Source organism: Pelmatolapia mariae, linkage group LG14 (assembly GCF_036321145.2).
Source record: "Pelmatolapia mariae isolate MD_Pm_ZW linkage group LG14, Pm_UMD_F_2, whole genome shotgun sequence".
NCBI lineage: Eukaryota > Metazoa > Chordata > Actinopteri > Cichliformes > Cichlidae > Pelmatolapia > Pelmatolapia mariae.
In genome coordinates this window covers 23,453,384-23,465,848 of record NC_086239.1, presented here as the reverse complement: position 1 = coordinate 23,465,848, position 12,465 = coordinate 23,453,384, and the positions used below count along the sequence as shown (strand labels likewise).

The 12,465-nt window shown below is 40.4% G+C and overlaps 1 protein-coding gene across 1 annotated transcript in view; it reads left to right on the top strand.

Moving 5' to 3' along the window:
• The window catches only part of cux1b (cut-like homeobox 1b), a 62,627-nt gene extending 56,715 nt beyond the window's left edge, over positions 1–5,912 (top strand). Inside the window, exons 15-22 of the mRNA XM_063493768.1 lie at positions 1,795–1,998; positions 3,786–3,898; positions 4,002–4,118; positions 4,267–4,350; positions 4,602–4,658; positions 4,748–4,828; positions 4,924–4,988; positions 5,092–5,912. Of these exons, the coding sequence (XP_063349838.1) occupies positions 1,795–1,998; positions 3,786–3,898; positions 4,002–4,118; positions 4,267–4,350; positions 4,602–4,658; positions 4,748–4,828; positions 4,924–4,988; positions 5,092–5,140 (770 nt within the window). The 3' untranslated portion in view covers positions 5,141–5,912. The remainder of the gene's footprint in view (positions 1–1,794; positions 1,999–3,785; positions 3,899–4,001; positions 4,119–4,266; positions 4,351–4,601; positions 4,659–4,747; positions 4,829–4,923; positions 4,989–5,091) is intronic.
• Positions 5,913–12,465: the final 6,553 nt, after the last annotated feature.

Sequence of the window (12,465 nt, the reverse complement as noted above, 5' to 3'; positions counted from 1 at the left end):
TGATGGTTATTTGGAGAAAAAAAAAAAGAGAGAGACGTGTAAATACGGTCGATGGAGTAGCTATTGATTCACTATTGTCACGGTATGCTTTTGTTTTGAAGGCAGGAGGAGAGAAGGGACGATTCAGGACTTTTCCATGATCCACAGATATTTTTCTACAAATTTAAATCAGATGATTCTATACACTGTTGAATAACATTGTAAAGGTGTAACAGATGCTGTATATCATATCATGTTTTCTGAAGTCGTAAAGCTTTACTGTATGATCTGTTGAAGTAGTGGTTGTTCATTTGACATGTTTTTAGTTGTAATGGAAGCCCGAACAGCAGCACTGGTCACCATATTCAGGAGAAAAAAAGAAGAAAAAAAAGTAAGAGAGAGAGAGAGACCTCAGATGTTTTTTGTAATACTTTTAAAATATATCTTATGAAGTGGGTTTTTGTAAGGAAACACTTTCTGAATCAGCGGTGCTGTATGCATAGCACACTCAGTAATACATACACACATAATACAGCACAATACACTCATGTTTTAAACCCTCCCTCCCTCCCCTAACCCCCTTTTAACTTTACTCACATGGCTTTTGTTATTGTTTTAAGTCTTAAAACCATTTCCCCGTCGTCTTTCACGCTTAAGCGCAAACATTTTTTAACACCTCGGAGATCGGCTCCGGGATAAAAAAAACATTTCATTCAGTACAAGACTTAAGATTTAAACAAACAAAAAAATAAAAAAAAAGAGGAAGCAAAAAGCCAAATAGTGACGTTAGTTATCCTCTTCTGTTGGAAAAAGGTCGCTGACTTTTTAAAATGTTGAATTTTTTTTTACCCCTGTACATTGCTAGTGTCGTCGCTTCAGTTCACCCATAGCTTAAACCACAGTGTAGTCTGACAACCAAAATGACCTGGGGAGATCTTCACCCACCCACCCCCAACCCCCTCCCCATCTACCCCCACCCTAACCTCTTCCCTCCCCTTTTGGAAAGCTTTAAGATGCTTGTTGAGGCTTTAGCAAGTTCAGAGTATTGTTCTTTTTTTTTTCTTTGTTTTAAAGTGATTTTTTTCCCTCCCCCCAACATGTCATCAACAACGTGAAAGTAATAATTCTCATAACTTCTCCCACTGCTTATTTTTTTAATGAGTGTGTGCGTGCGCGTACGTGTGTGTTGTAGTACAAAAGGATGCATGACTGTAAAGGGATGGTCAAGATGTTTTTTGAAAGTCGTTTCCTCCCCCCTCTCTCCTTCCCCGTCCCCCTCCGCACTTCCATCACTCCTGAGATGCTTTTTAACTCCTTCACGGTCTCCCTCCCTTTGGTTTGTTTTTCCTCATGTATCATTGTTTCTTTATCTTTCTATTTACTAAACGTATCATGTTGTTTGTTCTCAGCACTGTAAAACAGTCCCTTCTACAACATTGAAAAGCAATATCACTGTATGAAATGTTCACAATGTATTTGTTATGATTGACATTTGATTCATCATCATTATTATTCACATGCACCCTAGGTGTGATAATTGAAGTAAATCTCTTTTATACAAATACTAAAAGTGTGCTGTGGCTGTTTTTCTGTTCCGCGTTCACTCTGTAAAAGAAGTATTCTCAGAGAAAGAGATCAGTTGAGCTTGTTAGAGACAAAGAAAAGGGCTTTCAGAGATGTTTTGGACTGCTTCTGCCTTTTTTCAGCAGCTACAGGTGAGTTATGTTGGGTTATGTTTTATTATAATTTCTTTTTTAAATCTACAGTTGGGAAGTTTTTTGAATCAAAGATGGTCTTAAAGTTGTCTTTCTTCAGGACGTTACTCTGAGCTGCAGGTGGAATTTGCAGCCGCGGTGCGCACCAGCGCAGAGCAGAAGGAGCTGATCCTGAAGCTGGAGCACGACCTGAGCACCGTCCAAGCCATGTCCTCCCTGCCGCGCCCCGATGCAGACGGGTCAGAGGTCAGCAACATGGGCAACATCCCCGAGCCGATCAAAGAGGCCTCTGCCACCTTTATCGGTAGGTCGCCGGGATGAAATGGAAAGTTGATGATGTTTGATCATGATGTGTGTGTTTGTTATGTGGATCCCTCACGTCATCCCAAAAAGAAACGTCACCTTTAGCCATAAAGTGGCCCCGCAGTTTAATTTATGATCAAAATGGTGACAATATCAAACTGTTTATAAATCGTTGGAAAGGACAAAGGATTTAAAAAAACTGGGAAAAAAATATTGCAAATGTTTTGTGCAGAAATGCTCAAAATAAAGATGTCTGTAGTGCATTGGGCATAAGTCACTGTGAAACAACTTTACCATATACCATAAAAAAAACACATTTATTAGACCATTAAAACCCCCAATAAATATAGAGATTGTAGAAATTGTCAGAAACTTGTTTAAAACTAAAAATGAGATGAATTATTTGGCAAACAACAGACTGAATTCATGGTTTTATACCCAAATAGGACTTTTCTGAGAAATAAGCAAATAAATGACTGCAATTTGGCATCTAAATTAAATTATGATAATAATAATGATAATATGTGGTTTACTGTTTGTTTGTTTTTTTTCATCTTTTTTGTAAAACTAATTTGAAAATTGAAATGATTGGAAATAAAATTAAATTATGGAGAAAAAAAACAGTTTTAGCATTAAAAATATTATTTTGATTAACCATAAAAAAGATGAAACATAAAAAAAGATTTTGGTCATTACAGTACAGTTAATATTGGGCAGCAGTGGCATAAACCTTATAGTGGATGGTGGTCTAATAATATAATTTCTGTACATATATTTCCAGGGTTATTTGCAGCCAAGGAGCTTTTCATAATCCTCGCAACACCTGTGTAATAAAACTGTAATAAGCTGTAGTAGAAGAAGGCTGACATGCATGCTACAAAACACTTAAAAATATCACAACGTCACATAAATGTATAGTTGAGTTCTTAAAAGTCAAATAGAAAGCTGTGCACATTTTTCATGCGTGTGAATGAACCGCACGTCTGATGATACAACAGCTTTCTGCCTGAAAACGCAGCTCACGGTAGACGAGATGTGGAAGTGCATAAAAATTACAGCCACCCGAGGAAAAAAAACCCCAAAACACTTAATCTTTCCTGTTTGCAAATTTCGCAGCCAGCAGGCACTTATGCCTTTTTATGACACCTTACATTTATTTTTCAAACACATTTTAATGCAAATTTTACCTCTGCTTTCATTAACGCACAGATAAAGCAAAGGATGGAGAGATAATATTCAATGTTCAGTGTTATTGGAGTCAATTATCACATTTCAAAACCATGAGAAGAGCGGAGAAAAAGGGAAGAAGACTCCAAATTGAGAAAAGAGTCGTTACAGATCACTGATGGTAAATCTGCATTCACATGCCTGTTGGCACTGGCTCATCTGTTGCCTTAAATTTCTATTCTACGTGTCAAAAAATGACAAATTATTAGTTTAATGTTTTTCCCTTCTAAGCCTACCACTGGCACGCCTCGTAAACCGAATTATTCGCCCAGCTTTGATACTGAAGTCTGTCTTTAGCACAGCTTCTCTAATTGAAGTCAGATAAATGTGCTGAAGGATGCTCCGCAGGGGGTTTGTCTGTTTTTTGGATTCTCACCTGATTAGAGGCGTTCAAGTGCTTTTCTTTCGTGTGCCAGGTAAAACCTGAGGGTCTGGTGAGTTGAGCGCTGTCTATCTTATTTATCGCATCAAATAAACCTCGCTCGCCTCTGTCTGATCTGAAACGTATCCATGCAAATAGAGGAAAAGATTCCCGGCATGTAAGTGCTGCTTTATCTGCAGGTTCAGGTGTGAGCGCCCAGCCTGAGCTTCCTCAGGGCCAGATGGACTCGCTGCTCTCCATCATCTCCAGCCAAAGGGAGAGGTTCCGCTCTCGCAACCAGGAGCTGGAAGCTGTGAGTCACACACACATATGCGCGCGCACACACACGTATATTCATGTATCTCTTTCCCTGGAGGATTAATTCCTCTTCCCTTTGTTCCTTCTGATGCCTGTAGGAGAGTCGCTCCATGCAGCAGACCATGCAGGCCCTGCAGAATGAACTGGACAGCCTGAGAGCGGACAACATCAAACTCTATGAGAAAATCAAATTTCTGCAGAGCTACCCAGGCAGAGTATGTCTGAGAGATTCTTTGTTTCTGATGTCCAGTTTGGTTTGCTGGCACAAAATAAACCCAGTTTGGGTGTTTCAGTGGCTGATGAATGCTTAGTGGTTCATTTGGATCGGTCTCCCCTCCCTCTTGTGTTTACTCCCCGCTGCAGGCTGGAGGCAGCGACGACACCGTGATGCGTTACTCCTCCCAGTACGAGGAAAGACTGGATCCGTTTGCTTCCTTCAGCAAGAGGGTGAAAGTCACACACTTGAGATCAAATAAAAATGTTAAACGCTCTCATTTCTTAAAGGGGTTTCTTTATGTTTTATGAGATAGTGATAATAAATAATGACTAAATGCAGAGTGATGTATAAACACGTGAAGAATAACATGGATTAATATTCCACAAACAGTTGTTTTATCATAAAAGAAATCAACTCTAGACTTTATATTCACACGTGCTGCCGGGAAATGTCGTCATAGTTCTGTGTGGTGTGTTTTCAGGAGCGTCAGCGCCGATACCTCAGCCTCAGCCCCTGGGATAAAGCAACTCTGGGCCTGGTAAGAATCTGAATCAAACATCAGACACGTGTCTTCTGTGTGTCCGTGTGAACTTCTCATCTCACGCTCCGGTTGTTTGCGTCTCTCAGGGACGTGTGATTCTCTCCAACAAGATGGCCAGGACCATTGCTTTCTTCTACACTCTGTTCCTGCACTGTTTGGTCTTCTTGGTAGGTTTGCTTTCAGTACTGCGTGGCCTCCTCCGGTAGCTACATCTGCAGCTTCAGAGGAACAGGACTCACCTGTCACCTGTGATTATTTTCAGGTGCTTTATAAGACCGCTTGGAGCGAGAGCATTGGCAGAGACTGCTCAGCTTTCTGTGCGAAAAAGTGAGTGTGCCTCCTGCAGCTGACTCAGAAGCTCGTCACATAATGCAGCAGATAAATGCGATAGTTTATTTGACCCTTACGAGTGCTTCACTGTTTCTCTCAGGTACTCTGACCACCTCCACCGTTTCCATGAGAACGACCCAAACCTTTAAGCTGACCCACGGTGACATCATGACATGGCATCGGTGACATCAACACTGAGCAGCATGCATGTTCCTTAGAGAAGTTTACCTTTATTAAAGCTCCTTTATTCTTCCTGCAGTAGCTACTTTCACCACTAGGGGGCAGTTTAGGACTGAACTGTAAATTAAAGGGTTGCTTGATTACTTGATGATTGGTAAGTTGCGGGTGATATACAAAACCATAATCTGATGTTTATTAGATAATACAATACTGAAAATCAATCATTAACAGTATATATGAGACGTGCCGCTTTAAAGCAGGTTTAATGAAGTTTTCTTTACCTTTCTGGACTGAAGGGACCACGATACTCCTTATTCTTTTTTTTGTTTGTTTGTTTCTTGGTTTAACTGGAACTGAAGATGTAAGTTTAGGTTTGTGGGGTTAACATTAAGACATTAACATTAAGTTTGATTGCTGGGTTTACTGTAAAAGCACAGCTTGAAGTTATATAGAAGGATTTTTGAGCAGATCCTGGTGGTGGAACAACACATACAGTAGTTAAGATTTCCTTTTTGCTCTATTTAGAATAATTAATGGGAATAATAAGTGATTGGTAAGTACTAGTTTTAATGGTTTGTTACTGTTGTTTGTTATTAGGAGACAGTTTTCTCCTCGGCTGAGTGATGCAGTAATAGACTAAAGGTTACTGAGTCTGTGATCCTAATACTCAACGTCATTGTGCATGTTTACCTGCTTTCTTCTCCCTTTCTGTCATTGCACATATATTACATTAAAGACTATGCAGCAATTTCTTTTGTAGTCTCATTTTTTCTTCATCTTGTGGTGTGTGAGATGGCCGAAGATAATATACATACAAATCAATTCAGTTTTATTTATATAACCTTAAATCACATTAACAGTTGCCTGCTTTATGTTGTAGGGTAAAGACTCTATAATAATCCAGAGAAAGGGGAAGTGGGACAGTAGGAAGGAAAAACTGCCTTTTGACAGGAAGAAACCTCTGGCTAATTGCTCTCTGGTTACGTAGCAAGCTCGGACCTAGATTTTCCACAGAACTCAAAATCAAGCTTAAGTTTGCTTATGTGCCGTGTAATACTGACTTGTATGGTGGTTTTCTTCCTTAGAAGTGATAGTTTTTGTCATTTTTGCTGCTTTGTCTGGGTGATGGCAAGAGGGGTAAAAACCATTACCTGTCTTGTAGCGTAGACCTGCAGTGCTCTATAAAAGGGAGACATTGGAGCAGGTAGTGCCTTCAAACTCAAGTCAACAGTGGGCAGGTGGACGCTTTCCTGCAGACTTGCCTGTCAGCTGTCTGTTTCTGTCCACTTTGGAGTTTGATCCTGACCAGAGCGTGATGGATGTGCTCAGTCGGAGCTGCATAGACTCGTATCTGTATCTGCAGCTGCCGAGACAGGATGAACTTCCTGAGCAGGCTGTACTTTCTCTAATGTGTCAATGTTCTCTCACTATCTGTTGCACTAGTTTATTTTTGCTCCAGTGCCAAATGCATTGTGTCTACTGTAGCTGGACACAACCCAGAAGAGAATCAAATACCAGCAGAAAATTGTTCCACCGCCAAAAACATTAGTGTCCAGATCTCTCTTAGGATTTTTTTCTGAGTGTAAAGATAAGTAAATGTATTCTAAAGCAGAAATGAACAAGCTTAGGCCTGACACTGATCATTTCCTTAGTATTAAAAGGAGTAACACTGTATCTTACATGTAACTATATTCACCTACCTACCACCTTGGGGTGGCTGTAGCGCATCAACTAATCTGAAGGTTGGTGTTTCGATTCCTGGCTGCTCCAGTCTGAATGCCCAAATTATCCCTAAGCAACATACTGAACCCCGAGTTGTAATTCCAAGGTAATTACACCACTGAGAAGTGGTGGGCAGCAGTATAACGTGCTACCAAAACACCACATCAGTAACATTATAGGGATCTTTTTTATGAGTTAATGAAGGTTAAAAAAAAGCACTCTTGGGTTTGTGTAACAGCTGCACCATGATGAAGAAAAAAAAAAAAGAGTAACCGTCTAAATAAAGACGGGGAATGAATTCACAGATCAGTGAGTCGACCCTCAGCGGTCCCTCTGAAGTCTGCCTACATCTTAGCATGACTGAATTAACCTGCATTATTCATGAGAGGCAATTCTTAAAGAGCACCACAGCTCACTGCCAATAAAGACAAACAAGGCTGGCAGACTCAGACGTGCACTTCCTCCTCCACCACGCCGGCCTCTATCTTAAGCCCCATTTTGCTTATCAATCAGAGCAGGCTCCAGGGCTATCTCGGCACAATTACGGCTTCATTCTGCCCCCCAGAGCACCATTCACCTTTGACCTCAATCTTTTTTCACATCCCCTCTCCTCTCATGCGTCCCCATCACACTTTCTCCTACATCTCTCATCTCAGCGTCTCCAGCTGCCCATCTTCAGCATAAATATTAACATCCTCCATCTGTGGAATTACAAAGGTCTTAAGTAAGCCTAATGGCCCAATGTTATTTTTATTGCAGTGGACAGGCCGCCTCACTTGGACCGGTCCTTTCAATAATGACAGCGCACTGATGCCTCATCATTTTATTTATTTATTTATTTTTACCTTGTCATGCTTGTTTTGAGGCTGTTCGAAAGTGCACATGAAAGAAGAGGACAGCGGATCATCTAATCCTTTTGCTTTCCATCCTGTGTTCAGCAGAGGGCAGTAAAGTTATGTTCTTTTTATCAATATAAATTATTTAGCTGACTCTTCTGACTGTAGGCTTGCTTGTCTGCCTGCAGCTTCCCTGATTTCTGTTTCCTGTTAATGAAACAGTGTTCCCAACATCTCCACTTGTGTCTTTAATGGCACGACATAGATCTGATGCTATGTTTTCTTTCTTTTTGTAATTAGTAAGGACATTTTTTTGGATTACTATATTAAAGTTTCATGCTTCCAATATGTGAAGATCAAACTGACAGCTTCAAATGTCTTGCTGACCAGCCAATTAGGGCCATATCTACCAAGGCATTTATCAAGGATACAAGCTTTTTCTTTCTGATTTTAGATCTTAGATATAAAATCTTTTAATGGGATTTTTGTTTGGCTCCATAATGTAGGTGTTTACACATTCACCTAACAAGCAAAAGATCCCCAAAGGAGACACAAATCCCCTTTGGGGTTGCATCAGGAAAGGCATCTGACGCAAAAATCTGCCAAATCAAACATGTGACACTACCTGCTGTAGTGAATAACAGAACAACTGAAAAGCAGCTACAATAAAAATACAACCCATAATTTTTCTCATTAGCAGACCCGAGACTCAAACAAAAACACCACAGAAAACTGTATTACCTGTTTTTGAGTAAGATTTAGACTACAACATCATCCGCTAATTGGAAGGTTCGTGGTTCGATCCCTGGCTGCTCCAGTCTGCATGCCAAATATCCTCAGGCAAGATATTACACATGAATGAATTAACGATCTTATGTTAAAAAAAGCATAGTAAAAAAGTGCTGGTGTGAATGGGTGAATAAGGCAAGTTGTATGAAGTACTTTGAGTGCTCAGAGTAGAAAAACACTATATAACCTCACTATATCCTCAGGGAATTTACAAAAACCCCAAGAGCTACATCTCAGACTCCACAGGCCTCAATTAGCATGTTAAATGTTAATGCTAAAGACATTGCAGTTATAAAAAGACTGAACCAAGTGTAACTTGTTTGGGGGCGGGGGTGACGAAGAGACTCTCCTCTCAAAAAGAACATGCACCATGGCTGAGGTTTACGGATTTTAATCTGAATAAAACAAAAAAGATCTGGAACAAAGTCATTTGGACCAAAAAGATCAAAGTAGATATGCTATTAGTTGTTTTTGTGCTGATATGCATAAACACCTCATACAAGATGTCAAGCACGGTGGTGGAGGGGTGATGATTTGGGCTTGTTTTGCAGGCACAACACCTGAGTCTGACAATGAACTCTTGTATTTTAACTGTCCGGCAGCTAAAGCTTGGACCGTAAAGGCGTCACACAACAAGACAATGATCCCAAGCGCACTGTACACACAGTGGAATGGCCAAAGTCCAGACCTCAACCTGAATGAAATGCCGTGTTGAGACCTTAAGAGAGCTGTGTGTAAATAAATGCCTGCAAAGCTCAATGGACTGAAGCAATGCTGTAAAGAAGAATGTGCCAGAATTTCTGATAAAATCACACAGGAAACAATTACTTCAAATCATTGCTGCTGAAGGTGGTTCTGCAAGCTAGTGACCGAGGGGCGTGTACTTTGTTTTTCACAGACTGGAGACTATAATCCATGTAATTCAACTAAATAGTTAAACTGTTATGTAAAAAAGTGAACACCTGAATCTAAAGACGTTCACTTTGTGCTCACATTTTAGTCGTTTTCTAAGTTAAACTCACATTTAAACATCAGCTCCTCACGCGTGCTCAAACTGACTCTGCAACTCCTCCAGGTTTTGGGGCCTTACGGGCTTAAATTCCTTGACATTGTGTCCTAAATGAATGAAGAGTTTTCAGTGGAGCCTGCAGGCTGCAGCTCAGTGCCCATGAATCCTGCTTCAGCTTGGCAGGTAAGACCTTTTTTTTTTTTCTTCCCCAGACATCGCTCCCATTCAGAGGCATCATCTTCATTCATTTCTCTGCGGCTGTGAAAATCTCATTCAGAGCTTTCATTGAACTAACACACCATTCAGGATTTTTCTCCTTTGTGTCACTAAGTAGCTCAGACCATAAACTGCTGCAGAGGACTGTTGCATGGATACAAAGAGTGTGTGGGAGTGTGTGTGTGTCTGTGTTGCTAAAGGAGTTTGGTGCCTATATGTGTGCCGGGGAGGTCTCATTCATTTTATTTCAACCTCTCGTAATCCCCTTCGGAAATCTCTCAGTCCCATTCCTCTTTTTCCTTCTTTAGCCTGTCTGCATGAAGTCAGTTTACCACCAACCCCCCCACCCCTCTAAATCACCCTCACCCCCTATCCCTTCCACCCCCTGTGGGTGTTGCTATGGAAACAGGCCTCCTCTGTCAGGTGGCTCCATGCCTAACGCTCCCCAGCGCTCTGATTTGCTCTGACATCGTCTGGCTGAATCACTCTGACACGTGATCCTCAATCAGCCAGTCCAGATGCTGAATATGGAGCTGGTCTCTCTTGCGACACCCCCCACCCCCACCGTGTGCGTGCCCCACCTCCAGTCTTTTTCCCACCCTCTCATCAGGGGAAGTTATGGGTGGGTGAGGTTCGTGTTAATTCACAGACAAAAGATATAATTGTAGAGTCTTTACTAAGAAATAAAATGACTGATTTGTTCAAACTACATAATCTGTGGCTTCATTTAAATAGATTAACTTTAATATTGTGCTTTGACCCTCTTTGTCAGTTCAGCAGACACTGTTTCTTATCACATTCAGCTCATTACTTTTCATTTTTCTCTCTTTTATAACCTTCAAAATAGTAAGTGTTTGATTTTTGTATTGCTGTTAATCAGATCAGCCTCTCCTTTTGTTGATCTAAACCACTTCTCAACAGTTTGGAGCAAGCTGAAAGAAGGAAATCTGAACTGATTTAGGTTTTTTACTGGTTTTGTATTTTCAGCATCCATCGCTCCTTGTGTTCCCATGGCACTAAATGCTAGTGTATTATGTTAAAGTGCTAAGCTGTTCAGAGCATTCTTATCCTAAGAAAAGGACGCTATTAAACGCACGAATAAGCAAGAACAAAAAAGGAAATGAAAAAAAAAGTTTTCAAATAAATGTGTGGATTGCTCCTGTCACAGAACAGTGGAAACTGGCTATAACTGGAACAGAAGGAGAAGTGGGAGCCCCCCACCCGTGCACAACTGCGTCTGCAGTTTGAGAAACCACACGGATCCTCAGCTGGCAGCTTCATTAGGCGGTTCGAGCAAGATTGTGCAGTTAATTGAGGTGAGTGGTAAAAACTGTTTTGTGACATGAAATTTCATAAAAATTTGTTTTCTATAGTTAGGTCAAGAATGCTTGACATGACACTTTGTTGTGACTGCAACCAAATTCACCTGAATGGACAGATTTGTTGCTTATTCAATCAACAACTTCCAACTATGCCAACAAAATTAATTAGACTTTTAACTTTGATGACACAAGTGCGCAGCAGTGATGGTTGCTGAAAATGGGCTTATAGGTATTGGTAAAACTAATTAGTGATGAATATTTCTATTCATCATTATGAAAAACAAGATTGTTTTAGATAAATTTCATCTTTATTAAGTAAAAACAAATCAAAAATAAAGCTTTGAAGTCATTTGGGACCCATATGTTTAAAAGCATGAGCTATTTCCTTATTTGGTGCAGTAACAATGAAAAGGGTCAACATTGGCTCGTTAATGCAGATATCTGATCAGGCAATCAGAAGGCAGCAACTCAATGCATTTAGGCATGCCGACACAGTCAGAACAATCTGCTGCAGTTCAAACTGAGAATCGGGATGGAGAAAAAAGAGATTTAAGGGACTTTGCAAAAACCAGCCCATCTGGTATTTCAGAATCTGCTGACCTACTGAGTTTTTCCATATAACCATCTTTAGAGTTTACAGAGAATGATCTGAAAAAGAGAAAATATCAGAGGTCAGAGAAGAAGGACTAGACTGCTTCAAGCTAATAGGAAGGCAACGGTGATTCAAATAACCACTCGTACCAACCAAGGTGTGCAGAAGAGCATACACTGAGCCTTGAAGTAGATGTGTTACAGCACCAGAAGGTCACACTGGATGCCACTCCTGTCATGCTAAAAACAGAAAACTGAGGCTACAGTCTACACTTATCAAAATTTGGCCATAAAAGATTGGAAAATGTTGCCTGGTCTGATGACACTCAATTTCTGCTGCAAAACTCAAATGCTAGGTTCAGAACTGAAATCATGGATCTATCCTGCTTTCTATCACTGATTCAGGCTAGTGGTGTAATGGTGTAGGGAATCCTTTTTTGGCACATTTTGGGTCCTTTAGTATCAATGAGTATCATTTAATCGCTACAGCCTATCTGAGTATTGTTGCTGACCATTTTATGACCACTGTGTACCCAGCTTCTGATGGCTGCATCCTGCAGGAAAACACACCATGTCACAAAACTCAAATAATCTTAAGCAATAATTATCTGAAAGAATCAATAACTTTCTGTTTTACCAATAAAAAAAGGCCATCAGAACACGACCTCCCACATTAATGAAGTTCAGCTATCCCATATAAGAAGACAAGAAAAGAAAGCCATCAAAAATACTGTATAGTATCAAAAGGAAGCCCCTTATCATGAGGAACTGTGTGTGTGTTCTGCGATTAGATAAATTCATATTGCTGT